This window comes from Salvelinus fontinalis, chromosome 15, assembly GCF_029448725.1.
Source record: "Salvelinus fontinalis isolate EN_2023a chromosome 15, ASM2944872v1, whole genome shotgun sequence".
Taxonomy (NCBI): domain Eukaryota; kingdom Metazoa; phylum Chordata; class Actinopteri; order Salmoniformes; family Salmonidae; genus Salvelinus; species Salvelinus fontinalis.
The window spans coordinates 26,109,469-26,134,164 of NC_074679.1; the positions used below are offsets into that span (position 1 = coordinate 26,109,469).

Consider the following 24,696-nt stretch of genomic DNA (forward strand, 5'->3'; position numbering starts at 1 on the left):
AAAAAAAAACTACAAAAACTAAATGGATTTCAAATAATTGAACCGACTTCGGTCAATTAGTTATTTCAAAACAGAAAATAAACAGACATTTTGGTTAATCGCTCATCAGTAGTGGTGGAATCCTTATGCTTCCTTTCTTTCTGTCGTTAAACATATTGAAATAAACTAAATGATAACTCCCAATGTATGTTGGTATGTATCCCTCCCTCAGGTATTCCCCAGGGAATGATAACTATGCCCTGGCCTGTTCAATCGTGATGGGCCGCTCTCCACACACCCGCAACTCCCCCATCAGTCTCTCCTACACAGACACCGGGAGTGCAGGCTCCAACCACTGGAGACAGAAGTCCATGCCAGACGGGTGAGAGAACACTCAGGCCGCAACAAACCTGGGCCACGCTAAGGCCACATTCAGACCATACCCCGATCATACAAAGACCCAAATTCGCTGCAGGGTTTCACTTTAATTGCTTTATTTCCAGATGTAGTCTGTATTTACTTGAATTACTTCTTTGGGAGTTATCCAACAACAGCAAGGAAATGACTGAAATATAATGATACGTTGTACGAACTGATATGTTGTGCTCTCCAAAACTTAAACTACTCTTCTTCAGTAAATGATGCAGCTTGACATGATGCCCTCTTCTTCCATCTCTTTCCCAGGTTCAACAACAATAACCGTCACTCCCCTGTGTCTGCTGAGCGTCAGGGAGTTGGAGAAGGGTCTAACGGGACTAAGCCTGCTCCCGGGTGGCCCCGAGAGGGGGAGGGGGCCAACAGTGGAGCCGATAGAGCCACAACAGGTATGAGGACATGCTTTAGAAAATGTCCTGTCTGGTGTTTTGGGTGATGCAGAGGGTGAGAGTCAGAGATAGGACCACATCTCTATGTTACTCATTTTGTTATCTGGTTGTCTCATTCCTCTGTTTGCTCCTGTCCCTCCCAGACCTAGCTGTCTCCAAGGCTGCAGTACCTCGTCTCCAGGAGCAGGGGGGACACCTGTCCCCCAACAAGAACATCAAGGTCAGGCAGCAGGCTCAAATATGACCAAATATGTATTTTAAGGTTTAGTGAAGAGGCTGCAGTGGACTTACAGGGACCTTGAGCTCTGGCAGATAGACATAGTAATATAGCTAGCTTGGCAATGTATTGTTGTCTATGCCAAAGTAGTCATCTTTATTTACTGTGGTCAAACAACCAGGAAGTGACTTTATGGTCCCTGTCTCTACAGGTGGAAGCTTCCTACTCCTCCAGCCAATCAGGCAGTAACACACTGTCCAGTAACGCCTCCAGCTCCGCCCACAGTGATGAGAAGTGGTATGAGATTGGCTCCAGCAGGACGGGGATGCGGCCTGACTCAGAGCTCAACGGCTACCTGCAGCGGGAGTCCACAGACAGCGGCATCGACGCTACCTCTTACGGGGCCTCAGGGTCCGGGGGCTCCAGGGCCAAAGAGCGGCGGGCCCCAGAGACCTCTCCTTCAGCCCCAGACTCACCCGCCCGCCCAGGGAGCAGCGAGGACCCAGCCCAGAGCCCCCCTGTGTTCCCCTCAGCCCCAGACAGTGGCTCCTACACCCTCAGTGATGCTGCTTCCCATTCCAGGTGTGTGCCTCCCTGTGTTGTGCTACTCTAGAGTTCTATTACAGTCAGCTCTTTATGCAGCCAATATGTTTCCTCTCACGTATCAATGTTTCATTAAGCAGACAGTGATGCATTGTAGTCCATATATATCCCCTATTGTCCCAGATGGAAAACTCCCAAGCCTTGCACTTTGCAGTGAGAGAGGTAGCAAGCAGCAACCTGCTGTGTGTGTGTCTCTGTCTCTGTGCGTGTGCGTGTGCGTGTGCGTGCGTGTGCGTGTGCGTGTGCGTGTGTGTGTGTGTGTGTGAGAGCTAGTTTCTCACAGAGAGAAAGAGAGCACTTGAAACACTGAGGAATGCTGAATGTGAGAGCTCAGCACGGTTAACACTCCAAACCTCCGTTCCTTTGAGTGAACAGAGGCTTTCCTCCTCTCCTCAGCCTCTCCTCTGTGGCCCTGAAATAACTCCAGCACCACCAGACTAGTGACTTTGTTTTCATGTACACACAGCATGTCTGAGGTGGGAGACGCTCGCTTTCATGACAAACTGAGGAGAAATATTGTTTGAAATGTTAAAGTAGAAGAAGTCCAAGGACACTGTGACCTATTCATTTCTCTCATCTCAGATGTGGAGATGTCAGAAATGTAGTGTGGGGAAAAGTGGTGAAAAGTACCAGGTGTTTTTGAAATAGTTTTGAAACTTTTACCGAAATGTGTTCATAGATGAGTGCACATTACAGAAATGTATATACACTACCGTTCAAAAGTTTGGGGTCACTTAGAAATGTCCTTGTTTTTTAAAGAAAAGCAGAAAAAAATTGTCCGTTAAAGTAATATCAAATTGATCAGAAATACAGTGTAGGCATTGTTAATGTTGTAAATTACTATTGTAGCTGGAAACGGCAGATTTTCTATGGAATATCTACATAGGCTTACAGAGGCCCATTATCAGCAACCCTCACTCCTGTGTTCCAGTGGCATGTTGTGTTAGCTTATCCAAGTTTATAATTTTAAAAGGCTAATTGACCACTAGAAAACCCTTTTGCAGTTATGTTAGCACAGCTTAAAGCTGTTGTGCTAATTAAATAAGCAATAAAACTGGCCTTCTTTAGACTAGTTGAGTATCTGGAGCATCAGCATTTGTGGGTTTGATTACAGGCTCAAAATGGCCAGAAACAAAGAACTTTCTTCTGAAACTCGTCAGTCTATTCTTGTTCTGAGAAATGAAGGCTATTCCATATAAGAAATTGCCAAGAAACTGAAGATCTCATACAACGATGTGTACTACTCCCTTCACAGAACAGCGTAAACTGGCTCTAACCAGAATAGAAGGAGGAGTGGGAGGCCCCGGTGCACAACTGAGCAAGAGGACAAGTACATTAGAGTGTCTAGTTTGAGAAACAGACGCCTCACAAGTCCTCAACTGGCAGCTTCATTAAATAGTACCCGCAAAACACCAGTCTCAACGTCAACAGTGAAGAGGCGACTCCGGGATGCTGGCCTTCTAGGCAGAGTTGCAAAGAAAAAGCCATATCTCAGACTGGCCAATAAAAATAAAAGATTAAGATGGGCAAAAGAACACAGACACTGGACAGAGGAACTCTGCCTAGAAGGCCAGTTACCGGAGTCGCCTCTTCACTGTTGACTTTGAGACGGGTGTTTTGCAGGTACTATTTAATGAAGCTGACAAAAAATGACTTTTCTAAGTGACCCCAAACTTTTGAACGGTAGTGTATAATCAAGTAATAAGGCAGAGGGTGAGACTATAGCTAATATACCACGGCTAAGGGCTGTTCTTATGCATGACGCTACACGGAGTGCCTGGATACAGCCCATAGCCATGGTATATTGGCCATATACCACAAACCCCTGAGGTGCCTTATTGCTATTATAAACTGGTTACAAACATAATTAGAACAGTAAAAATAAATGATTTGTCATACCCGTGCTATATGGTCTCATATACCCCGCTTTCAGCCAATCAGCATTTAGGGCTCGAACCACCCAGTTTATAAATATACCTATACTAGTCGTTTGTTTTTCCTCCCAGTACTCTGAGCTCGGGCCACTCAGGCAGTCCCATGGGTCCAGGCTGCAGCCCCAGCTCCTTCCAGGAGGAATCAGCCCTGACCACCTCCCCCACCTCCCACACTTCCCTTTCCCCTGGAGGCCCCAAGAGCTTCTACCCCCGCCAGGGAGCCACCTCCAAGTTCCTTATCGGCTGGAGGAAGCCTGGAGGCACCATCAACTCTGTGGACTTTGGCAACATACGCAAGTAAGCATGGGGGGAAATAGATAAGGAATGTTGAACATACATGTGTTTATTGATAGGTCAATGAGACCATTACACTGTGAGTCTTGTTGTGAAAGAATGTTCTTTCCCCATACAAACAAATCCTACTGTCCTCGATTGTTGATGTTATGGAGGCTTAAGATCTGAGTCAACTGAGAGGAGATGCATTTCCCACCTCAATCATGGCTCACGTTTGTTTATAAACAAGTGCAACACTTCTTCCCAGTGGTTCAACGGAGAACTGCAACATAACACTGCTGGTCTTCACTCTCCGTCTTCCTCAGACGTCACCAGAGTGATGGGTTGCTGGGTGGAAACCCCCAGCTCCGGGCACAACTCAGGGCCCAATCCCCCCAGCGGGTCAACACGTCCAACCTGCAGGAAGACCTGAAGAAACTCATCACCCTGGACAGCCCCCCGCCCTCCTCCCATGATCAAAAGGTAGCTGGCAGCACTGTACTGTAGTACCAACGCTTTGTCACTATCATCCTATTTACTACATTGATGAGAAATCACATTTGAAATATACAGTACCAGTCAAAAGTTTGGACACACCTATTCATTCATGGGTTTGTCTTTATTTTAATATTTTCTACATTGTAGAATAATAGTGAAGACATCAAAACTATGAAATAACACGTATGGAATCATGTAGTCACCAAAAAAGTTAACAAAAATATACACTGCTCAAAAAAATAAAGGGAACACTTAAACAACACAATGTAACTCCAAGTCAATCACACTTCTGTGAAATCAAACTGTCCACTTAGGAAGCAACACTGATTGACAATAAAATTCACATGCTGTTGTGCAAATGGAATAGACAAAAGGTGGAAATTATAGGCAATTAGCAAGACACCCCCAAAAAAGGAGTGATTCTGCAGGTGGTGACCACAGACCACTTCTCAGTTCCTATGCTTCCTGGCTGATGTTTTGGTCACTTTTGAATGCTGGCGGTGCTCTCACTCTAGTGGTAGCATGAGACGGAGTCTACAACCCACACAAGTGGCTCAGGTAGTGCAGCTCATCCAGGATGGCACATCAATGCGAGCTGTGGCAAAAATGTTTGCTGTGTCTGTCAGCCTAGTGTCCAGAGCATGGAGGCGCTACCAGGAGACAGACCAGTACATCAGGAGACGTGGAGGAGGCCGTAGGAGGGCAACAACCCAGCAGCAGGACCGCTACCTCCGTCTTTGTGCAAGGAGGTGCACTGCCAGCGCCCTGCAAAATGACCTCCAGCAGGCCACAAATGTGCATGTGTCTGCTCAAACGGTCAGAAACAGACTCCATGAGGGTGGTATGAGGGCCCGACGTCCACAGGTGGGGGTTGTGCTTACAGCCCAACACCGTGCAGGACGTTTGGCATTTGCCAGAGAACACCAAGATTGGCAAATTCGCCACTGGCGCCCTGTGCTCTTCACAGATGAAAGCAGGTTCACACTGAGCACATGTGACAGACGTGACAGAGTCTGGAGACGCCGTGGAGAACGTTCTGCTGCCTGCAACATCCTCCAGCATGACCGGTTTGGCGATGGGTCAGTCATGGTGTGGGGTGGCATTTCTTTGTGGGGCCGCACAGCCCTCCATGTGCTCGCCAGAGGTAGCCTGACTGCCATTAGGTACCGAGATGAGATCCTCAGACCCCTTGTGAGACCATATGCTGACACATGCACATTTGTGGCCTGCTGGAGGTCATTTTGCAGGGCTCTGGCAGTGCACCTCCTTGCACAAAGGCGGAGGTAGCGGTCCTGCTGCTGGGTTGTTGGCCTCCTTCACGTCTCCTGATGTACTGGCCTGTCTCCTGGTAGCGCCTCCATGCTCTGGACACTACGCTGACAGACACAGCAAACATTTTTGCCACAGCTCGCATTGATGTGCCATCCTGGATGAGCTGCACTACCTGAGCCACTTGTGTGGGTTGTAGACTCCGTCTCATGCTACCACTAGAGTGAGAGCACCGCCAGCATTCAAAAGTGACCAAAACATCAGCCAGGAAGCATAGGAACTGAGAAGTGGTCTGTGGTCACCACCTGCAGAATCACTCCTTTTTTGGGGGTGTCTTGCTAATTGCCTATAATTTCCACCTTTTGTCTATTCCATTTGCCCAACAGCATGTGAAATTTATTGTCAATCAGTGTTGCTTCCTAAGTGGACAGTTTGATTTCACAGAAGTGTGATTGACTTGGAGTTACATTGTGTTGTTTAAGTGTTCCCTTTATTTTTTTGAGCAGTGTATATAAATATATTTTATATTTAAGATTCTTCAAGGTAGCCACCCTTTGCCTTGATGACAACTTTCCACACTCTAGGCATTCTCTCAACCATATTCACCTGGAATGCTTTTCCAACAGTCTTGAAGGAGTTCCCGCATATGCTGAGCACTTGTCGGCTGCTTTTCCTTCACTCTGCGGTCCAACTCATCCCAAACCATCTCATTTGGGTTGAGGTCGGGTGATTGTGGAGGCCAGGTAATCTGATGCAGAACTCCATCACTCTCCTTCTTGGTCAAATAGCCCTTACACAGCCTGGAGGTGTGTTGGGTCATTGTCCTGTTGAAAAACAAATAGATAGTCCCACTAAGTGCAAACCAGATGGGATGGCGTATCGCTGCAGAATGCTGTGTTAGCCATGCTGGTTAAGTGTGCCTTGAATTCTAAATAAATTACTGACAATATCACTTGCAAAGCACCATCACACCTCCTACATGTTTCACGGTGGGAACCACACATGCAGAGATCATCCATTCACCTACTCTGTCCGTTCACCTACTCTGCTTCTCACAAAGACACGGCGGTTGGATCCCAAAATCTCAAGTTTTGACGCATCAGACCAAAGGATATATTTTGACCGGTCTAATGTCCATTGATCGTGTTTCTTGGCCCAAGCGAGTCTCTTCTTCTTATTGGTGTCCTTTAGTAGTGGTATATTTTCAGCAATTCGACCATGAAGGCCTGATTCACACAGTCTCCTCTGAACAGTTGATGTTGAGATGTGTCCGTTGCTTAAATTCTGTGAAGCATTTATTTGGGCTGCAATTTCTGAGGCTGGTAACTCTAATGAACTTATCCCCTGCAGCAGAGGTATCTCTGGGTCTTCCTTTCCTGTGGCGGTCCTCATAAGAGCCAGTTTCATCATAGCGCTTGATGGTTTTTGAGACTGTACTTGAAGAAACTTTCAAAGTTCTTGACATTTTCCGAATTGACTGACCTTCGTGTATTAAAGTAATGATGGATTCTTGTTTCTTTTTGCTTATTTGAGCTATTCTTGCCATAATATGGACTTGGTCTTTTACCAAATAGGGCTATCTTCTGTATACCCCTCTACCTTGTCATAACACAACTGATTGGCTCAAACGCAATTAAGAAGGAAAGAAATTCCACAAATTAACTTTTAACAAGGCATACCTGTTAATTGAAATGCAATCCAAGTTGCTGGTTGAGAGAATGCCAAGAGTGTGCAAAGCTGTCATCAAGGCAAAGGGTGGGTACTTTGAAGTATCTCAAATAGAAAATATATTTTGATTTGATTTGTTTTAACACTTTTTTGGTTACTACATGATTCAATATTTGTTATTTCATAGTTTTAATGTCTTCACTATTATTCTACAACGTAGAATACAACGTAAAAACCCTTGAATGAGTAGGTGTGTCCAAACTTTTGACTGGTACTGTATATAAAAAACATATTCCAGAGTAGTTGATGTGAGTATTTGCTTGATGAATCCAAACTCCCTCCCCTGCTTTGCCACGTAAACTGTGCAACACGCTAAAGGCTGAGTTCATAGGTCAATCAGTAGCCTCACAGTGCTCCTCTCTCTCCCTCTCTCCAGCCCTCATTCCCCGCCCCCCCTCCCAGCCGGCGCTCCCTGCAGAGGACCCTGTCAGACGAGAGCATCTACAGCGGGCAGCGGGAGCCCTCTTACAGCGGGCACAGAGAGATGCCCAACGACCTGCTCTTCAGCTGCTCCACTGTGCCCCGCTCGCCCACCGCCCGCCACGCGCCACCCCGACAACCCTCACATAAGTCTCTGGGTGAGCCTCAGATTATCCTGCATGATCCTTGAGTAAAGGAAATGCCATTTCATCCCAATTGAGCTCTATCTCAAACCAGGGGAGCACGGTTTATCTTAGAGGTGTTATCAGATTAATGCCATAACTCCTGAAGTGTGTTTAACCACTGAGTAATGTGGAGTATAATTGGTCATCTTTTTTAGTGCTTTATTTGATGGGAAAGGCTTCTGATATGTTGGGGCTTTGTTGTAATCTGCTGTCTCCTCCCTCTCTCCTCTCCCCTGCAGGTGACCTGTGTGAGTCGTCCAGCCAGGACCAGGGGGGCATGAGGCAGCAGCTGGGGGACCCAGGCCTCATGCCCCTACCTAACTCTGGAGCTGACCGCACTCTGGACTGGTCCAACCTGGTAGATGCTGCCAAGGCCTTCGAGGGTAGGCAAAGTAAGCTAGAGATGTACTATCTTTAACAGCAGAGGGCAGTGGCGCTCTGTCTCATTGCTTTGTGTTGTCCAGATGAGCTGTGACTGAAGCTGTAACTGTTCTGTTTTTCTCTGGCAGTTCAGAGACTGTTATCTGTAAATGATGAAAGCTCCAGGTCAGAGGTCACAGACACCAGCCCCCAGCAGGCAGAACCCCAGGCTGCCCCAGAGAGACACCCCTCACCTGGGTAAGACCCATTTACCATGCACGTCCAGATAATTCTGTAGACGTAGGTAGGGCCAGGAGTTTATCCCACAACTTGGGCCCAGTTTTTCCCAGCTAGGTCACATGGCCAGGAATTATTCAACTCCTCTGCCTATTTTAAGCCAATTTGGCCCAGGTCATGCTTGTCTTGTTTTAGTTTACAATATGGTAGTGAACAGTGTGTGCCCTCCCACAGTGAGAGCCCAGCCTGTCTGATGGGGAAGGTCAGCCAGCTGGAGTCAATGGTGAAGCTACTACAGGATGACCTTAATAAGGTGAGACAAGACACGGCCAGATCTCTAGCACCTGAGTCTTAGCCTAGCCATTTTGTACTCTACTGTTCACTTCTTACTACACCTTGTGCCCTTTCCCTAACAGGGGTTCAACCAGTAGAAAGAACAGTTGAAAGAGCAGGGCTGGGAATTGCCAGGGACTTCACAATATGATATTATCATGATACTTAGGTGCCGATATGATATGTATAACGATTCTAATGATTCTATATGTATTGCAATTCGAACCTGCTATTTTATTGCGATTCGATGTTCCAAAAATATTGCTCACCATATTCCTACTGCAGAGGGGCAAGAGAGAGCCATGAGAAAACAAGTTTTGATCAGTCATGGGCATCAAAATGCTGAAAACAAATTGGCTCCCTATTCAAAAAGAAGAGTTTGGTGCAGTTTTGGTGCATGTACAGCTAACTAGCACACATGTAATATTGCAATATTGTCAAAACTAATATTGCGATATATCGTCAACAATAATATCCCAATATGTAATTGTATTGAACCCCCATCACTACTTCTCAGTGTGAAATGTCAAACAGGTGTGCAGGGATATCTCTGCAGTGTGGTTCCAGTTCTCCGTATATCAGCAGACCCATTCAGCACCTGCATTTACTACTCTGCCTCCTGGTTGTAGCTGCCCTGTATATCTCCTGAGGACAGTACTATAGAGTAAAGAGAGCTTTCCTCTCCTCTCTGTGTTATTGATGACTCTCCCTATGTGTGTGTCCAGGAGAAGGATACCAAGGTGTCCCTGCAGGCCCAGATACAGAGCCTGAGAGAGCACAACCAGCAGCTCCAGGAGGAGTCCTACAGCGCCTCGGCCAAGCTCAAGAAGTTCACAGAGTGGGTCTTCAACACCATCGACATGAACTGACTCTGTCTATGTGCAGTAGACAGGAGGAACACCTGAACACACGTGACCACAACACACTCAAACTTAAACTGATTCACACAATGGGTGCTCAGAACCGCAGGAGTTGGTCTTTGATTCCTTCTACATTAACTGTGATTCTGCTATTGACATGGACCGATTCACAGTGGATCTAAATGCTGTATGATCAACATGAACTGAATCACTTTGGTCTCCAGCGGTCCCATCATGAACTGATCTGCCAAGCTTATTATTGTCATGATCATCATAGCCCAGGGAAGTTAATACATCTCTGTCAGACATGCAGGGACACTACAGTACAGTGCCAGCGAATCCTAAAGAAAAGATTGCATGCTGTTGATCTCTCAGTCTTTCTCCCTCTCCATCCTCTATCTCCTCCTATAAAACCTCACTGAGCAGTAAGTGGTTGCGGTATTACAGATCCACTGTGTTGAAGAATGTTGGCAATTCATCATCAACTACAGCTGTTCAACAATTTATTTTGTTAATAAAAATGAACAGAAATGTTACCACTTACCCATGTCTCTCTATGGAGTGACCTCATTTCAGGAGAGTAAAATGGGCTTACTGGATGCAGTAGTTCCAGATTGTATTATTGGTTTCTGTGTGAAAACAACTGGGCTGTCTGGGTAGCCGACTGGAAGGTGAGGGTTACTGTTCAGTCAACTTCATAGTGACAATATTCATTCTTGATCTATTTTAATATCCTACCAGACTATTAGTATGGTTCCTTCCTTGCCTGCCTGCGGTTTTGGATCCACAGTGCCACCTTGTGATTATAACATGTCAGATTACATGGAAATACGTACTCTACTTGATCCTGGTCTACAGCGTTTTAGAAGGCCTCTGGTGTCACACCTGATCCTTTTGTACTCTGTAGATGAAATCGCTACTGTATGCCATATAAAGAGGTTATGTAGATCCTGAAATGCCAGTTACAGTCATCTGTAAGTCTATTAGAAGTCCAACCTGACCATTGGTCTGCTTAGAAGGGAGACCTGACACCTATTAATGATGCGACTTGGTAGACCCTCCATATCTACAGTCAGTGGTACTATTAAAACACCCTGTATATAACAAAGGATTCTGATGCTCATCATAATGTGCACCCTCATTCATGTTTTACAGCAGGTAATGATGTTTCCTTTGAGCTGCGATGTATAAAAATGTTTATATCTATTAAAGATATTTTGTGCAATTTTATCTTTGTTCAGGGGTCGTTGTAGTGATTGTGTCTTTGTACAGCAGTCATTAAAGTGTGGGGCTGCACACCCAAATGAAGATATGGTATGTATGATGTAGCCACAGGACAGGGTTCCGCTTATTTTCCACTAATCCATGTAGATTATTTATAGATGTAGTAGATTATAATCATGGTTAGCTTTTAGCGGCAATAGTGCATTGATTTTATACACTCCCCTCTGTATTTATTTGCATAGTGAAGCAACTTTTATCAAATTTGGCTCTAGAATATGGATTTGAGATCTAATGTTTCATATGAGGTGACAGTACAGAATGTCACCTTTAATTTGAGGGTATTTTGAAACGTATCTGTTCTACCATTTAGAAATGAAAGCACTTTATGTATTTAGTCCCCCCATTTGAAGATGTCATAAGTATTTGCACAAATTCACTTATAGTGTATTAAAGTAGTCAAAAGTAAAGCGTGTGCATGACATTTTTTTATGGGCCTAATAATAAAGACGTAATTTAACGTTAAAATTAATTACCTTTTAATGTGGCATGAACACAACCGGTCATGATATTTTCATCTGGTTGTCAAATAAATCACTTCTAAAAGTAGGCTAACTGCATGGTCGTCCACCAACATAATTCCAGCATCCAAACTGCATGTATTCTGGCGCCATTTGATAAATGGAAATAGACATCTGTTACAAAACAGTGTGCCTAATGATATTTAGCTATGGTCATTGATTAGGTCTATATTGATTAGGTCTATTTTGATTAGGTCTATATTGATTAGGTCTATTTTGATTAGGTCTATATTGATTAGGTTTATATTGATTAGGTCTATATTGATTAGGTTTATATTGATTAGGTTTATATTGATTAGGTTTATATTGATTAGGTTTATATTGATTAGGTTTATATTGATTAGGTCTATTTTGATTAGGTCTAAATTGATTAGGTCTATGTTAATTAGTTATATATTCATTAGGTCTATATTCATTAGGTCTATATGAATTAGGTCTATATTGATTATGTCTATATGAATTAGGTCTATATTGGTTAGGTCTTTATTAATTAGGTCTATATTGATTAGGTCTCTATTGATTTGGTCTATATTAATTAGGTCTATGTTAATTAGTTATATATTCATTAGGTCTATATTCATTAGGTCTTAGGTCTATATTGATTAGGTCTATATTGATTATGTCTATATTAATTAGGTCTATATTGATTAGGTTTATATTAATTAGGTCTATATTGATTAGGTTTATATTAATTACGTCTATATCAATTACATTTATATTAATTAGGTCTATATTAATTAGGTCTTAGGTCTATATTGATTAGGTCTATATTGATTACGTCTATATTAATTAGGTCTATATTAATTAGGTCTTAGGTCTATTTCATTAGGTCTATATTGATTAGGTTTATACTAATTAGGTCTATATTAATTACGTCTATATTAATTAGCTCTAAATTAATCATATTTATATTAATTAGGTCTATATTAATTAGGTCTTAGGTCTATATTGATTATGTCTATATTAATTAGGTCTATATTAATTAGGTCTATATTGATTAGGTCTTAGGTCTATATTGATTAGGTCTATATTCATTATGTCTATATTAATTAGTTCTATATTAATTAGGTCTTAGGCCTATATTGATTAGGTCTATATTGATTAGGTCTATATTAATTAGGTCTATATTGATTGGGTCTATATTAATTGATACATCTTGCTGACAAATGTACATTTTTTGTAGCCTGAAAAGGTTGGACACCTGAAATTAGGCTGAACCTGTCCCGGGAAAAACGTGATGGCCACGCTAACACACACATGTCAACATACTAGGCTAGGCTACAATGTTTATTACCATGAACTTCTACTAGGCATACCGGTAGTGATGTAGTAGTAAAACAAAATTGTCTTCAAATCCAAAATAATGTAGGCCTATGCCGTTGCAAAATTGAATGCTTCTAACAGAAAACTATACTGTCATTAATGTACTTGTTGGATGGATTGGATGCACATTGTTGTCTGGATGGAGACTAGTTGTCTAGTGATATTGTCGACCGTCATCAGCTGATCCAGGAAATAAAACAAATATTGATAGAAAATAATAAAGGTAAATAAATGGTCTAGTACTTCTGGCCACGGACGGCACAGAGAACACCAGCACGAGTGTGCACCTGAAAAACAAAGCAATGATCGCTCTAAACAGCTGACTGACAAAAGCAAACAATGGTAAATCAACTGATAAATCTAATGCATTGGGATAAAGGCTATTTTAATCAAGGACGCATGGCAAACAAATGGAGGAAGTACAAGATAAAAATTAATTCTCAAATGAGCACAGCTGAGGCAGACATTCAGCCCTACTGAGCGGTGTAGTCTTAGATATGACCAAATAAAGGGTGTAAACCATGACAGAGAGGTGGGGGTGTTCATTTCATTTGGAAGCTTGTATTTTCATATCTACCACTGTAAAACATCTACCACTGCATTTTAAACAAATAGAAGACTGGTTAAATTAGCATGATATATTTGTTTTTTTTTTGGGGGGGGGGGGGGGGGGGGGTTAAATTGAACCTTTATTTAACTAGGCAAGTCAGTTAAGAACAAATTCTTATTCACAATGACGGCCTACCCCAGCCAAACCCGGCACTCTATGGGACTCCCAATCGCGGCTGGATGTGATGCTGCCTGGATTCAAACCAGGGACTGCAGTGACACCTCTTGCACTGAGATGCAGTGCCTTAGACCGCTGCGCCACTCGGGACCCCCCAATGTTGTACTTTTGTTGCATTAAGGGGAGCTAACGTCTCATTCAGGGGAGCTGAGCTCCCATTCCCCCGTAATTCGTACCCTGCTTGCCAGTCCAGTGGCAGCCTCAGAAGGTGGGCGGTAGCATGTGTTATTTTGTGATTAATAGTGAGCTGCTGTTTTTCCACTGACAGACCATTACACAACAGCCTAACTGAGGCTACAGCATGTCGCACCCAGCCAGATCCACCATGAGAGAGGGAGAGAGAGGAGGGGGTTTTAGGTGATGCCTTGGCATTGAAGGAGTTTTATACAGGGAGGTTATTTGTTGATATAGTTGTAATATTGCTGACCCTGCAGCTGTCTTGAACCAGGTCTTTCTTGCAAAAAACTTGGATAAATGAAGATTAAATAGAAAAATCAAAAGCTAAAAGGACCATGTTTTTCCAAGTATGTTTTCCCTGCTGAGTTCGGAGTTGCTGACTTCTCCAGATGTTCTCTCTAGGTCCTAGGACAGGATTTAGAACATATGCATGCTGTGGTGTACATAGATAAGAACCAGCCCCAGTTTACTGATCCAGTTGATTAATGCAGTGAGTCCAGAGAGGAGCAGAGGTGATGGGGGATGTCAGATGTGGTGATCTCGTGGTTAATATTTCACCAGTGAAGAACTGGCGAATGTCTCCTCAATAATTCAGCATGAATGTAGATGAAGCCTGGCTCCTTTAAAGCTGATTAGAATGAGAGCGCTTTCTCTGCTTGTTAATGATGCAGAGCCTAGATTGTATTAATGGTACATTTGGCTGATGTAAGCGGGAGATGTTACAGTAACAGCTTTGCAGGTCACGGACATAATGCAATACTGTACGGTGTGGGGCTGTAACAGTAGTCCTCCTCCTCTTCAACCGAAGAGGAGGAGTAGTGATTGAACCAAGGCGCAGCTTTGTGAAATGACATGATTTAATAAAGACACGACAAAACAACTAAGACAGAAAACGAACTAGACTTGAATTAACTAACAAAATAACAAAACGAATGTGTAGACAAACCTAGACATACGAACTTACAATAAAACACGAAGAACGCACGAACAGGGAAAAATAGACTACACAAAAATGACGATGTACAAACATACCGAACAGTCCCGTATGGTGCGACAAACACTGACACAGGCGACAAACACCCACAACGAACACTGTGAAACAACCTACCTAAATATGACTCTCAATTAGAGGAACGCCAAACACCTGCTTCTAATTAAGAGCCATACCAGGCAACCCTTAAACCAACATAGAAACAGAAAACATAGAATGCCCACCCAACCTCACGTCCTGACCAACTAACACATGCAACAAACTAACAGAAATAGGTCAGGAACGTGACAGGGGCATGGGGGATTATCATATTGCCATATTACTGTGGTTTATTTTTTACTGTAAGCACCAACAAAGGGTATTGTTAATACATCTCAGCCATAATGGGGGTGGGTAGTAATAGTATATGGTTAACAGTACTATATGAGAAGGTTAAATGGAAGCACTCTGGGGTTACTTTTCTTTGTACATTTAATAATAGACGTGACACACGTAGTCTGACATCTGACATTACTATTCAGCTCTGACTGGTTTGCTTGTGTTTCTGTGAGCTTGATTTTACACAATTCGATGTTGAATGATGTGATTTGCATCCAAAGTAGAAATGCTCCCTTTGACGCAGTTCATCTGATAGAAGCAGAAGGTAAGCTGCATGTTTCTGAGGTGTCCTTGGTTTCAGTCATAGCATGTGGGGTGCTAGGCTACAAGGGAAGGTGTTACAGAGGAATGACAGGGAAAGAATTAGAGTAGACAACAAGGATAAATGCCGCAATACAGGCCCTTGTGCTCTGTTTGTGTTTATATATGTAGCCGGTTAACTGGTTCTGTGAAAAGTCTTTGTGTGTGTGTCTGTGTGTGTGCGTGAGTGTGTGTGTGTGTGTGTGTGCATGTGCACGTGTGTGTGTGTGTGTGTGTGTGTGTGTGTGTGTGTGTGTGAGTGTGTTTGTATGTATTCATAAATTGGCCAGGCAAAGATTTTCTGGGAGAATATTCATTAGGGGAACTTTGGATCTCATTTATAAGAGAAAAAAAAGCTTCCGCCATTTTGGTTTACCATTTAAGCTTGGATGTTCCTAGAGTGTTAAAGAGAGAGGAGAAGACAGCGAGAGAGAGGGGGAGGGCAAGGGAAAGAGATTATCGTCTCTTGCCATCCTGGAACAAGCACATTTTTAGTTGGAATATGTTTCTATAGCATGTTGATGAGAATTACAGAATAACTACAGTACAGTTTGTCAGTTCATTAAGTGGGTGCAGTCTTAGATATCACCATTTAAAACCCAGTAGCCTTTGACTTGCACATTCATTTATTTATGTGCAGCCTGTAGAATATGGGCCTTAAATTAAATGTTAATGAAACCGTGGATTAACAAGCTACACATGTAATCCTCTCTCCATTATTTCAAATTCATCCTGTACCATCAAAGTGTAACTTGGCCTTCATTATGATTTCAGTGTCCTCTTAATGGAATGATTCTTATTTTCAGCATCAGTGGCCTCAAAGACTAGATGTAACATAGTAAATGTAAATCTGTGACACTCAAATTAGTATGATATGGTATGGTTACATAAGACAGAAGATTACTTTAAAAAAATGAAAGGCGGGAGGTTGCTCAGGGTTGATGGGTAGGCGTTTAACGCGAATGTCTAGCAACCCAAACGTTGTGTGTTTTAATCACGTCACGGACAACTATAGCATTTTAGCTAATTAGCAACTTTACAACTACTTTTGAGCTACTTTGCAACTACTTAGCATGTTAGCTAACCTTTCCCCTAACTCTAACCTTAACCCCTAACTCCTAACCCTAACTTTAGCCCTAACATAAACCCCTAACCCTAGCCTTAACCCGTAGCCCTAACCTTAACCCTAACCTTACCCTTAACCCTAAGCCCTAGCCTAGCTAACATAAGCCACCTAGCCACCTATTATATCAATTGTAATTCATAGCATATCATACGAAATGGATGATGGACATCCATAAATGAATACATACCATACAAAACGTAACATATTATAAGACAGATTTACAGTTACTATGTTACGTCTACCCCTGAGTCCAGGTTCTGTGTACAGCTCTCTCTGCCCTGCTTTCCTTCTCTGCTACCCAGCATCCAAAGCACTCCATCTCATTTCCTCTCTTCCAACCCATCTCTCACTCACCCTCTCTCTGCGCTATCTGTCTTTCGCTCCTCCCTCTTTTTTTCTCTCTTTATCTTCTCTCTAATTCCTGCTTACCTCTCCCTTTCCCAACTCAATCTGTCTCTCGCTCCCTCCCTCCCTCTCCCTCACACACACAGACAGACAGAAACACACACAGACAGACAGACAGAGAGGAGAGCACACGTGAGTCGAGGATCTCCCTAACCGCTCATCTCCACTCCGTACTCCCTCCCATGGCAGACAGAAAACTGGAGAAGAGGAGGAATAGAGGAATACTGCAGTGACCAACCAGCTGCTCCACTGCTTTCATCCTTTCTTTTTTAAATTATTTCTCCCCCCCTGCCAATTATACCATGAACATGCCTGCTGCTTGTTCCTAAGGACAGCAAAACAGGGAGCAGTGGACAAGGTATTCTTTTGTTGCTAAGGTAATGAATGCTTCATTAGTTGGGAGATATCAGGAGCATTGTATTGGCTGGCTGGTGTGAGTGAGGGGGATTGGCTGTGGATGATCAACTGCATGTCTGTTTTGTGCCTATTGTACATAAACTTTTCTCCACAGCTCAGAGTCTCCTGTTGAGGCTATAGGATTAGATGGTGACTGTCAGTGTCTGTATGTCGGTGCCTGTGTTCCATCCTGTTAACACTAACACAGACATCTACAGGACTGATGTTCTGTGACGTTAGATTTGCGTGCTTTGGAAATGAAGTTGTTCCCATGAATAATAGGTTGCAGCAGTTCATAGCAAGGAGCTATTGCAGGTCTTCATCTATTCACATAGGAATATATTGTCTTGTAGGTGTCAGATACTTCATACAGAATGTCTGAATGGTTGGAGAAATTGATAAAGGGTGAGGATGTTAACTTAGTTTAGGAACTCCTGGTTACTTAGACATTCTGCTAATCAATGCAGGCTGCAAACAGCTCCTCAATCCATCATCATGGTGGCAATAACAACATTGGATAAAAAGTGGATAATGTGCATGATTACTGCTTCCTGCTCTATAGGCTAATGCTCTTCGTGTGTTCAACAGTTGAAATAAATCATGACTATGAAAGACTCAAAGCAACCTTGAATGTCTAGTGCTGAGCAGCTAGTGGCTTATTGGATGTATTCAATCTCAATCCGACCCTCTAACCATTATAGTCTATGTTTGTTATGGATTACAATGCATCAAGTGGCCACACTTCAAGAAACAATAATTGTACTGAAACTCACTTAGGCAAAATGTTGTTTTACTGATTTATACAATGTATGAAACTTTCATTTCATGCAATTTTGTACAGAATGTGCCATGATGCTCTCTCACTGCTGTTTCAGAATGCACAGCTCCTCCTTTCAGGAAACCATAATAACCCATGAGACTTTCTTGTAGTGGAACACAAACAGTTATTAAAATAAATATGATAAGGCTTTTTTATAAAACTGTTCTTGGAACCTTTATCGTCCCTCTCTGTTCTACATACTCCAAAAACATGAATGTGTCAAATGATGTAATCCTCTCTCTTTCTCTGCCTGACGCATGATTACAAATGCTTACTCCAATCTGATACACATTATTACTCAACTGGAGAGGAATATGATTGTAGCCTTGTGAACTTAGATTATGAAAATCCTTAGTTAAGCAGAATTAAATATCCTGTAAAGAGGGAGAGAGCGAGGGAGTGAGTGAGTGTGAGGGAGAGAGAGAGAGAGAGAGAGAGAGAGAGAGAGAGAGAGAGAGAGAGAGAGAGAGAGAGAGAAACAGAGAGATATATAGTGGGATGGATATTGATCCCTTACGGTAGTACACAGGACTGGCAAGCCTGATCAAAGCACACTATGTGGCTAATGTTGTCTTAGCTGTGCAAATGGTCAAGGTTTTAACCATAGTAGCCCAATGAATTCAATAACAGGCTTATTGCACATTTCCTATGCCTAACACACTATGTACCTATTATAATTATTGTTTACAGTCTCTGACTCACCAATGTCCTGAACACCACTAAGTATCTATACCTTATCAGCAGAAGGCTGTACGATGCCTGTTTATACATGACTGTCGCCAGGACATTTTGCCACTTTCTCTCACAGGCCTGACATTTTTCTTGGCTTAGTCAGTTAGTTTATATTCACCTCACTGTGCTGCATTACTGCCAGGGCTTTGTTATCTGCCTGTATTGTGACAGGTTTTGTCACCTGAGAGAAGAGCAAACATTTGGGGGAATGTCATAATGATAATAATAAACTGACCGTGTTTTTCACCCTGCACCAAATGAATACATTGCTGTGGGGAACTGTTAATCAAATATGGGATATTTGGCCAACCTGGGTAAATGAGTGCATATTCTGAATAGTCTTTGACATTGATGATGGTCCTTTCATCTTACTCCCCTCTGCTCCCTGTCTCTCTGTGTCCGTGCAGCCTCCTGAGCCTAGGACCCAGCAGTCATGGAGGAGGGATCCAGAGACCAGGGACAACAGGGTGTGGGGACAACAGATCCTGAGGAGGACTCTCCCAACATGATCATCTACAGAAAGGTATGTGTCTGTACGCTCTCTGACAGCTCATATAGCAAGATATAGGACAATTTGATCATTTACAAGATGGTACAGTTTCTATAGGTAAGCACCCAATGTAGTTATCCATTGGAAGCAAATTCATTTGAATGTTTCTGAAGCAGATTGGTACAGTAATGAATCTCACAGTGGTTTCTGACACCTCAGCGGATTATCTCTCAATGTCTATAACACATTACATCTCAATATCTGAGCCATATGAGTATGAAAGGAAGAGGCCTACGCACTGGCAGGCAATGAAACATGTTCTAACCCTCTCTGTGTGTGTCTGTCAGAGACAGCCACTGATGTGACCCACACTGGCCACCACACACTTTCTCTGGCAGACTGTCTGTACTCTGCAACCTTCAAACGTTTTAATAAGCTCTCCATCAGTGTGGGTTTGTGGAAGAAAAGGTCCTTTTATGTGTCAGGGGTAATTATATAATCCCTATGGCACTTGAGTCTCAATGGTTGTGCTTCGATTGGAGAAGAGAGAGGAGAGGGTGAGTGGCACCGTTGGTAATAATGTAGTAGGACTCACAGGAAGTGGCTGCTCCTCCAAGGGTGGGCTCGTCTGCTTTCTCTGGAGCCGCTCATAAAGAGGTTGTTATCTTCACTCTCAGCTCTACAGCTTGCTCGGCACAGGCAGGCACACTCAAAAACCTGCTTCTGATCACCTTAAACTAATCTCCGAACTAGTTCCTATGTGCTGATCATTGCAAAACTAAAGCAAAGAGTTGACAGATCCAATCCCGATTCCATTCTGTTATTTTTGTCCTTTTTGCTGATGACTTTGCAATAGTGGGTAGAGAAAAACAAATGATTTGAGAAAAGAAATGGAGCCAATGGAAGATTGATGATGATATTGTTCAGGAAGACATTTTTCACTGATTGAACTTCTTTCTCTAATGTCTGTCTGAAAATGAGTATGCTTATAGGAGGATAATGAGTATAATGAGCTTGTGCCTTGTTCAGTGCTGAAATAAGGTTCCTAGAATGAGCTTCCACTTCCCCGGGCCACCTGAAAGAGCAGTCAGAACATAAGCAGGCTTAATGTGGTTTAATGTGGTCACACGCCATGAAGATTGAAGCAAAAGTAGACAACTTTATCTCCTAGAGCAGTGGGACCCACTTGTGGGTTGAGGCAGGTGTCCAGAAGGCTTGCGGGATTAACATTTTTGTGCATTGCAATAAAAATAAATATATATACTTTATAAATTCAGTGCCTTCGGAAAGTATTCAGACCCCTTGACTTTTTCCACATTTTGTTATGTTACAGCCTTATTCTAAAATTGATTTAAAAAATAATAATTCTCAGCAATCTACACACAATACCCCATAATGACAAAGCAAAAACAGGTTTTTAGACATTTTTGCAAATTTATTAAATTTTATTAAATTAAAAGCATACCTTATTTACATAAGTATTCAGACCCTTTGCTATGTGTCTCCAAATTGAGCTCAGATGCATCCTGTTTCCATTGATCATCCTTGAGATGTTTCTGCGACTTGGAGTCCACCTGTGGTAATTTCAATTGATTGGAAATTATTTGGAAAGGCACACACCTGTCTATATAAGGTTGACAGTGCGTGTCAGAGCAAAAACCAAGTCATGAGGTCGAAAGAATTGTCCGTAGACCCCCGAGACAGGATTGTGTCGAGGCACAGATATGGGGAAGGGTACGAAAACATTTCTGCAGCATTGAAGGTCCCCAAAAACACAGTGGCCTCCATCATTCTTAAATGGAAGAAGTTTGGAACCACCAAGACTCTTCCTAGAGCTGGCTGCCCAGGCAAACTGAGCAACCGGTGGAGAAAGGCCTTGGTCAGGGAGGTGACCAAGAACCCGATGGTCACTCTGACAGAGTTCCTCTGTGGAGATGGGAAAACCTTCCAGAAGGACAACCATCTCAGCGGCTCTCCACCAGTCAGGCCTTTATGGTAGAGTGGCCAGACGGACGCCACTCCTCAGTAAAAGGCACATGACATCCCACTTGGACTTTTCCAAAAGGCACCTAAAGACTCTCAGACCATGAAAAACAAGTTTCTCTGGTCTGATGAAACCAAGATTGAACTCTTTGGCCTGAATGCCAAGTATCACGTCTGGAAGAAACTTGGCACCATCCCTACGGTAAAGCATGGTGGTGGCAGCATCATGCTGTTGGAATGTTTTTCAACGGCAAGGACTGGGAGACTAGTCTGGATCGAGGCAAAGATGAATGGAGCAAAATACAGAGAGATCCTTGATGAAAACCTGCTCCAGAGCACTCAGGACCTCAAACTGGGGTGAAGGTTCACCTTCCAACAGGACAATGACCCTAAGCACACAGTCAAGACAATGCAGGGGTGGCTTAGGGACAAGTCTCTGAATGTCCTTGATTGGCCCAGCCAGAGCTCGGACTTGAACCCGATCGAACATCTCTAGAGAGACCTGAAAATAGCTGTGCAGCAACGCTCCCAATCCAACCTGACAGGGCTTGAGAGGATCTGCAGAGAGGAATGGGAGAACCTCCCCCCCCAAATTTTTATTTTATTTTTTTTATTTCACCTTTATTTAACCAGGTAGGCAAATTGAGAACACGTTCTCATTTACAATTGCGACCTGGCCAAGATAAAGCAAAGCAGTTCAACACATACAACAACACATAGTTACACATGGAGTAAAACAAACATACAGTCAATAATACAGTGAAAAATAAGTCTATATACAATATGAGCAGGTGAGGTGAGATAAGGGAGGTGAAGGCAAACAAAATATATATATAAATAAATAAAAATATAAAAAGGCCATGGTGGCGAAGTAAATACAATATAGCAAGTAAAAAATAACACTGGAATGGTTGGTTTGCAGTGGAAGAAGGTGCAAACTAGAGATAGAAATAATGGGGTGCAAAGGAGCAAAATAAATAAATACAGTAGGTAAAGAGGTAGTTGTTTGGGCTAAATTATAGATGGGCTATGTACAGGTGCAGTAATCTATGAGCTGCTCTGACAGCTGGTGCTTAAAGCTAGTGAGGGACATAAGTGTTTCCAGTTTCAGAGATTTTTGTAGTTCGTTCCAGTCATTGGCAGCAGAGAACTGGAAGGAGAGGCGGCCAAAGGAAGAATTGGTTTTGGGGGTGACCAGAGAGATATACCTGCTGGAGCGCGTGCTACGGGTGGGCGTTGCTATGGTGACCAGCGAGCTGAGATAAGGGGGGACTTTACCTAGCAGGGTCTTGTAGATGACCTGGAGCCAGTGGGTTTGGCGACGAGTGTGAAGCGAGGGCCAGCCAACGAGAGCGTACAGGTCGCAGTGGTGGGTAGTATATGGGGCTTTGGTGACAAAACGGATGGCACTGTGATAGACTGCATCCAATTTATTGAGTAGGGTTTTGGAGGCTATTTTGTAAATGACATCACCGAAGTCGAGGATTGGTAGGATGGTCAGTTTTACAAGGGTATGTTTGGCAGCATGAGTGAAGGATGCTTTGTTGCGGAATAGGAAGCCGATTCTAGATTTAACTTTGGATTGGAGATGCTTGATGTGAGTCTGGAAGGAGAGTTTACAGTCTAACCAGACACCTAGGTATTTGTAGTTGTCCACATATTCTAAGTCAGAGCCGTCCAGAGTAGTGATGCTGGACAGGCGGGCAGGTGCAGGCAGCGATCGGTTGAAGAGCATGCATTTAGTTTTACTTGTATTTAAGAGCAATTGGAGGCCACGGAAGGAGAGTTGTATGGCATTGAAGCTCGCCTGGAGGGTTGTTAACACAGTGTCAAGAGAAGGGCCAGAAGTATACAGAATAGTGTCGTCTGCGTAGAGGTGGATCAGAGACTCACCAGCAGCAAGAGCGACATCATTGATGTATACAGAGAAGAGAGTCGGTCCAAGAATTGAACCCTGTGGCACCCCCATAGAGACTGCCAGAGGTCCAGACAACAGACCCTCCGATTTGACACACTGAACTCGATCAGAGAAGTAGTTGGTGAACCAGGCGAGGCAATCATTAGAGAAACCAAGGCTGTCGAGTCTGCCGATGAGGATGTGGTGATTGACAGAGTCAAAAGCCTTGGCCAGGTCAATGAATATGGCTGCACAGTACTGGTTCCTATCGATAGCGGTTAAGATATCGTTTATGACCTTGAGCGTGGCTGAGGTGCACCCATGACCAGCTCTGAAACCAGATTGCATAGCGGAGAAGGTATGGTGGGATTCGAGATGGTCGGTAATCTGTTTGTTGACTTGGCTTTCGAAGACCTTAGAAAGGCAGGGTAGGATAGATATAGGTCTGTAGCAGTTTGGGTCTAGAGTGTCTCCCCCTTTGAAGAGGGGGATAACCGCAGCTGCTTTCCAATCTTTGGGAATCTCAGACGACACGAAAGAGAGGTTGAAAAGGCTGGTAATAGGGGTGGCAACAATTTCAGCAGATAGTTTTAGAAAGAAAGGGTCCAGATTATCTAGCCCGGCTGATTTGTAAGGGTCCAGATTTTGCAGCTCTTTCAGAACATCAGCTGACTGTATTTGGGAGAAAGAGAAATGGGGAAGGCTTGGGCGAGTAGCAGAGGGGAGGGCAGTGCTGTTGACCGGGGTAGGGGTAGCCAGGTGGAAAGCATGGCCAGCCGTAGAAAAATGCTTATTGAAATTCTCAATTATAATGGATTTGTCGGTGGTGACAGTATTTCCTATCTTCAGTGCAGTTGGAAGCTGGGAGGAGGTGTTCTTATTCTCCATGGACTTTACAGTGTCCCAGAACTTTTTTGAGTTTGTGTTGCAGGAAGCAAATTTCTGCTTGAAAAAGCTAGCCTTGGCTTTTCTAACTGCCTGTGTATACTGGTTTCTAGCTTCCCTGAAAAGTTGCATATCACGGGGGCTGTTCGATGCTAATGCAGAACGCCATAGGATGTTTTTCTGTTGGTTAAGGGCAGTCAGGTCAGGAGAGAACCAAGGGCTATATCTGTTCCTGGTTCTAAATTTCTTGAATGGGGCATGCTTATTCAAGATGGTGAGGAAGGCATTTTTAAAAAATATCCAGGCATCCTCTACTGACGGGATGAGATCAATATCCTTCCAGGATACCTCGGCCAGGTCGATTAGAAAGGCCTGCTCGCTGAAGTGTTTCAGGGAGCGTTTGACAGTGATGAGTGGAGGTAGTTTGATCGCTGACCCATTACGGATACAGGCAATGAGGCAGTGATCGCTGAGATCTTGGTTG

General features: G+C 43.3%; 2 protein-coding genes across 5 annotated transcripts in view; both read left to right on the forward strand.

Moving 5' to 3' along the window:
- The window catches only part of LOC129811643 (signal-induced proliferation-associated 1-like protein 1), a 79,173-nt gene extending 68,223 nt beyond the window's left edge, over window positions 1–10,950 (forward strand). The window contains exons 11-21 of one of the 2 annotated variants that reach the window (XM_055863105.1): window positions 212–361; window positions 664–803; window positions 947–1,023; window positions 1,232–1,602; window positions 3,630–3,854; window positions 4,157–4,313; window positions 7,702–7,903; window positions 8,170–8,322; window positions 8,440–8,548; window positions 8,762–8,840; window positions 9,586–10,950. In XM_055863105.1, the coding sequence (XP_055719080.1) occupies window positions 212–361; window positions 664–803; window positions 947–1,023; window positions 1,232–1,602; window positions 3,630–3,854; window positions 4,157–4,313; window positions 7,702–7,903; window positions 8,170–8,322; window positions 8,440–8,548; window positions 8,762–8,840; window positions 9,586–9,729 (1,807 nt within the window). In that variant the 3' untranslated portion in view covers window positions 9,730–10,950. The remainder of the gene's footprint in view (window positions 1–211; window positions 362–663; window positions 804–946; window positions 1,024–1,231; window positions 1,603–3,629; window positions 3,855–4,156; window positions 4,314–7,701; window positions 7,904–8,169; window positions 8,323–8,439; window positions 8,549–8,761; window positions 8,841–9,585) is intronic. The other variant, XM_055863106.1, reaches the window with a different exon arrangement.
- A 5,978-nt stretch (window positions 10,951–16,928) lies between these two features.
- Window positions 16,929–24,696, forward strand: part of LOC129811645 (regulator of G-protein signaling 6-like) — a 72,060-nt gene continuing 64,292 nt past the window's right edge. For 2 of the 3 annotated variants that reach the window (XM_055863108.1, XM_055863111.1), the window contains exons 1-2: window positions 16,929–17,386; window positions 19,365–19,480. In XM_055863108.1, coding sequence (XP_055719083.1) covers window positions 19,391–19,480 — 90 coding nt within the window. In that variant the 5' untranslated portion in view covers window positions 16,929–17,386; window positions 19,365–19,390. The remainder of the gene's footprint in view (window positions 17,387–19,364; window positions 19,481–24,696) is intronic. The other variant, XM_055863110.1, reaches the window with a different exon arrangement.